This window comes from Chaetura pelagica, unplaced genomic scaffold (assembly GCF_000747805.2).
Source record: "Chaetura pelagica isolate M959 unplaced genomic scaffold, ChaPel_1.0 scaffold248, whole genome shotgun sequence".
NCBI classification, from domain to species: domain Eukaryota; kingdom Metazoa; phylum Chordata; class Aves; order Apodiformes; family Apodidae; genus Chaetura; species Chaetura pelagica.
In genome coordinates, this window is record NW_009954309.1 from 1257279 (window position 1) to 1262949 (window position 5671).

The window sequence follows — 5671 nt, forward strand, 5'->3', positions numbered from 1 at the left end:
CTACTTGGAGGGATTTGTATCAAAACTACAGTAGAAAACCACTCAGGAAAATAACTTCCAGATCCTCTCCCTCTGCAAAAGCTGTAGAGAAAGTAGGTGTCTTACTGGATCCTGATTTCTGAAGAAAAGGCATGGTCACAATCCCAAGGTCTAAGATTACTCCTGGTATTTCTGAATATAACCTCATCATATGAATAATATATATACCTTCTTAAATGTTATACTTTTTCCAATACCTCTATTACCATATGATGAAGTAATTTCTATTATAAAACTCTCTTCAAATCAATACCTACTTACATTACTTAAGTTTTGCCCAAAGTAAGAAACTGCTGTCTAACTCTCAAATTACATTCTATAATGGCAAATCAAAATAAGATTTCTAATGGTTCTTCCCTGTGAAATTTAACAGAGCCCCAGCTTCCAAATAAGGTGTAAAACTACTTAACGTGACTAAATATATTGCAAGTGATCACTTCCAAGGATAATTCATCTTGGAAGGGAGCTCAGGAGGTCACCTTATACTTGATATAGAAATGTTAGAAGTAATCCTTCATGAGATTACTTCTAAAGAAAGTTATTCCACTCTGTGGTAGCACACATTAAAATAAAGCAAAGTAATTTCTCAAATGGGCTGAAACCAATATATAACATTAGCTTTTTAAAATGTAACAAACTGAGAAAACAAGTGTTCTTACAACATACAGAACTGACTCACTGCTTAGACAATACCTGATATACTTAGAATCTAAATAGATGACCTTGCAAGACCTTAAATTTAGAAAAGCAAAAATAAAATACATTAGTTGTCAAGATTTTTTTACATAATTAATTAAAAAATACCAGTAAATTAAATTCTGGAAGAAGACTAGACTGCAAGTATTTCCTCCTCTGTCTTTTTTTTTTTTTCTTTTTACACAAAGGCCACTGTATCTTCATTATGGCAAAGTGTATTTTTATTGCCTAGAAAGAGCACAAGACCCAAAGCTCTCCAAAACCTATGCAAAATGAGATTACAACATGTTCAAGACAAGAAAACTACAGCTGACTGTTAAGAATAATCTGGAGAATACATAACTAGTGTACCTATATACCTGACATGAGGGGTGGAAAATATCAAGGTTGCCAATAAGCAGCTTAATAATAGCTTAATAAGCAAGGTACAGTGCATTAGAGAACTAAGAGAGGTGAGCCCTTCACCACTGCAACAGCACAAGCAAGGAGACAGACACCTGAAATAGCCCTTATTATGTCTGTCTAAACACACTGTGGCAATGCTACTAACTTCAGCTTAGTGTTAACCAATTTATCCTCTATTAGAAGGACATGATATAGAAAGTTAAAACCAACACGAAAAATCTCTGTAAGTAATACTTTTAAATAGCTGTTTGAGTATATACAATGAAAATCCAAAGGTTGGATTCAGGCCTCTAGATGAACTCCCACTTTGTGCTGATAATTAGAATCTACTGTACTGCTCTAGTAAAATAAACCTACATGAAAATATAGCACCACATCAATCTATGCTGTTGGGCAAGAGTGACTGAACATGGCTTCTGAGAGCACCAACATTTAAGATCTTGGATCAACAAGAGACAGCTGGTGAGTCAGTGGCTAACCTGCAGAACACCAACAGTTATATTACAACCAATAACCAGGGAAGACATGGCATTCCATGCTCATTCTCAAGCTCCACCCACTGGCCAACTTGTCTTAGAACTAAAAAAAGGTAAAATTTAAACAGTTAAATAAGTCAAAAAAGAACTATGGATTATCTAGAGTTTAATTAATTATACCTACAATTCTTCATTACTTTACTGAGGTTAGGCTAATTACAAAAATAATCTTGGCTCACATTTACCTAGTTTCTCAAGAGTGCACCAGAACTCATATATATTGGAGAAGAAAAAAAAATGGCGTTTTAGAACTTCCCAACATCTGAAAAAGAAACTTCTCTGACAGATCTCAAATGTTTTCAGAAAAGCTGTCTGCATTCCTATTACAAAGCAAACCCAAATATATTAGGATCAAATTACCCATAAAACAGTAGTAACTCTTGCTACTAACGTTTGAACTGACAAATCCTTGATCAACGATGACTTTAAAAATAAAAACCTACCACTCGCTGAATTCTACCAGCAGCCTTGTTTTCAAAGATGTAACCAAACTCTACTACATGACCTAGCAACTAGCCATGGCAGAACAGCTTCAAAATAGGGTGTTTTACCAGACACAAACACGTTTCTTAAAGAGCCAAAGAAGAGTGATTACACTAATTAGTACTTATTTGCTTAGACATAAAGTGCACGCCTCCTTTTTCAATTAGTAAGCAATTGCTTTTAGGGAGAAAATTGTACATAAAGTGCTAGGCAAACCTTAAAATGCACTTACTAGTAGTCTACATTGCCTGCCCTCACAGACACTTAAGAGTGCATCAGGAATGCAAGATGCCTTCATCCACTTTCAGACTAGTTACTCACATCACACAAAGTCACTCACATCACACAAAGTCACTCCTAACAAGGGATGATACAAAAAAAGATTATCTTGCTAATCACTGCTTTGCTACATAACGTTTTGTAAATAACTGGAAAGAACACACAGGTATCTGTGTAGTAGTTTGGCTGCAGCAACTGACAGAACCTGCATGAAGAGACAATGCATTTTTCCAGTACATTGTTTTACAATTAAGAGAGAGGGATCTGCTTCACACAGATTCAGTTATAGGGTGTTCAAAATAAACTACTGGCAAAATTTCTCTTCTTATACCATTCACTACCAAGTAATAACGAAAGTGCCTAATACAAAAGACAACGGCCTATTTTCATTTTTAATGCTACCTAGCATCTTGAAACAAGATAAAACTCCTTCATAGACTTCAACTGGCAGACAACAACAGGGTAACAAAGTGTCCCTTTCAACCAGCTGAAAAGAGAATTCCTCACATTCCAAGTGCTGTTGTTTACAAGGCAGTAATTACTGCTGTTCAAAGATTTGTTTACAAACTTACTCCAGCAAGACTAGGGAGATATCAACAAGGTTTTGAACTAGCATGGAAGCAAATACTGGCTACAGTACTTAAACAAAAGGCATACAAGCCATAGGAAAAAACATGGGGAGAGGATAAGCACATTCCCCATAGATGAGAAATTATTAAGCTTTAAGTAAGATTATTATAATTAAAGTTATGAAGCAGTTGTAGGACTCTCCTGACTTCTTCCTATACATTCTTTGCTAAGGAATATGCAAACATACTACAATCTGAAGCCAATATATTCTTACAAATTCTATTTTTAAAACCCAGAGTTTTACATCTTAACAAAAGGGGCTTGATTTTCACATCAGTTCTCCATACTGTCTCACCCAGAACGTTCTAATTCCCAACTATGCCCCAAGTAGGAGTGTATTGTTACTACTAAGCTGCTGCCAAGTTTTAGGGATCTACCTTCACAAACTCATCTGAAACACGCTGGTGTTGGCAGCCTGTGTTCCACAAAACCTTGAGCAATTGTGGACAGCTAAAGGTTCCCATGAAGGGGTCTGTGCTCCCACTTGAAGCTCCAGAGTTAAGACACCAAATGACCCAATCTTCCTTCCTTAAGACAATTTAATTAATGCCCATTAAGCTTAGTGTCCTGCCTTCCCCCTTCACAAGCAGAGGGTCAGAATGACATGTTCAGAACACGGCATAAAATTGAAAGGCCAAAAGCACCTGTGCTACCAGCCAACTATCTAGTGTTAAAACCAGCTATGACATTGTATTTCCCTCTCAAACATGGAAATGCCCAACTCCTTATACATTAAAATAAACACTTTAAAATTGAGAAATATGTGAGACACTCATTACCTCTAAGAAAATGATGAGAGTGCCCTACTGCCCAGGTGCATCTCCCAGAGGAAAAATGAAGATATCTTTCTTCCTCTGCTGAAGAGGAGGAGCACATCACCACTGATTGAACAGGCACCCTAAAAACCTGTCCAAAAGGTGTCAAAATCACTTGCTCTAAGTGCTCTCTCTAGGTGTGCTGAAAGTGTTCACTGCACCACAACCCACTGTCCCAGCCCCTCCTTTGGGCTCTTTTCTACAGTCGACAGTTCAGTCTCCTTCCAACACAGTAAGAGAATGGAAGCAAACTTGTTTTTGATAGCTTCCCTGCTGCCCAGGAACTGGTCTCTTCTGGAGAGCAACCCAGTACCTCAACGTTGGAAAAGACCACCAGGTTACTCAAAGGAGCTACCTGTTGCCCTATCAGAGCTACTTGTTGCTTGTCAGGGCTATTCAAATCTGGGATATTTTACACATCCACTTTATGAGAACTTTTATAACTTCAATTGCAGAACAACAGGCTGAGAAGGCTCTAAAAATTACATCACCGCAAAGCTAATTACGCTTCAAAATTCAAACTGGCATTTTCAGTAACTCATCTCTGAAAAGGCTTATTGCAGAAGACTGTGGTAAACAAAACAAAGATCCTTATTTAACACGTCATACAAGCTACAAAGAATAAACTCAGCATAAACAACACATAGTATCCAAAGAGCGGTCAGACGCATGACAGAAAGGGGTATGACGGCTCTGTCGCTGGACACCTGCCAGGATCCTTAAAATTATGACACCTAATAATGCTGCCATTTATTTAGGAGCACATCACCTCACTGCAGTGGCGTCTTCGCAAGGGAAAACAGTGCTCACCTTCATGGAAACGTTCCTGCTATCAGAGAAGCAGGTACAAGGGGAAAAAACCCACCTTTTTTTACCCATTAAGAGCAAAGTTAACACCGAGGAGGCAGAACACCTTACCTGATTTTGTAATTGGGTAAGGTGTGCTTGCGCTTGATGACTTTCTTGAACTGGTTGACAATGATGGAAGTGAGCTGAGGCATGGGCCTCCCTTCAAACTGAGACTGCACATCAAAGGCGATCACAGGGTCTTCCATGAAGGAGAAGAACCAGTGGGTGTAGGGCAGGCGTGTGAAGACCAGCCTCAGCCTCCCCGTCACGCTGGAGATCTTGACAAAGAGGTAGGCCGACTTGCCAAAGACCAGGTCAGCATCAATGGCCAAGTGGAAGCCACCGTTGTACTCCATGTCCACCTCGAAGATGAGCTCCTCAGGGCAGCCCTCCTCGTTACAGACCACCGGCCGAATGAGCCTGACAGCCTTGAAGACGGGCAGGACGCTGCCGAGAGACACGTCCCTGAGACTGAGCCCCTCCAGCACCTTCCCCGTCATCTTGGCCTGCAGGAGCTCCTCAAACTCCACCTTGATCTTCTTGGTGACCCAGTGCCTGACCAGGGACGTGTCCCTGAGCTCTCTGAAGAGGAAGAGAAAGATGGCATTGAGGAAATGGCACGTCTCCTCTCCGTAGGGCCCCGGAGGGGGCTCTGGCTGCGGCTCTGCCTGCTGCTCTGCCTGCTGCGGCGTTTGCTGCGGTGCCTGTTGCGGCTGCTGCTGCTGCTGCTGCTGCGGCTGTGCCGGCTGTTGAGGTGGTGGCTGCTGCGGTGGTTGCTGCGGTGGTTGCTGCGGCGGTGGAGGCTGTTGCGGCGGTGGCGGCTGTTGCGGCGGTGGCTGTTGCGGTGGCTGTTGCTGCTGTGGCGGCTGTTGCTGCTGTGGCTGCTGCTGCGGTGGTGGCTGCGGTGGCTGCTGCTTGGCACCGGGCTCCGGGGCGGCG

The 5671-nt window shown here is 41.4% G+C and overlaps 1 protein-coding gene across 1 annotated transcript in view; it reads right to left on the reverse strand.

The window, feature by feature from the left end:
* Positions 1-5671, reverse strand: part of PDZD8 (PDZ domain containing 8) — a 124894-nt gene that overhangs the window by 47729 nt on the left and 71494 nt on the right. The window contains exons 2-3 of the mRNA XM_010003985.1: positions 5537-5658; positions 4802-5436 (exon numbers count right to left, since the gene is read on the reverse strand). Coding sequence (XP_010002287.1) covers positions 4802-5436; positions 5537-5658 — 757 coding nt within the window. The remainder of the gene's footprint in view (positions 1-4801; positions 5437-5536; positions 5659-5671) is intronic.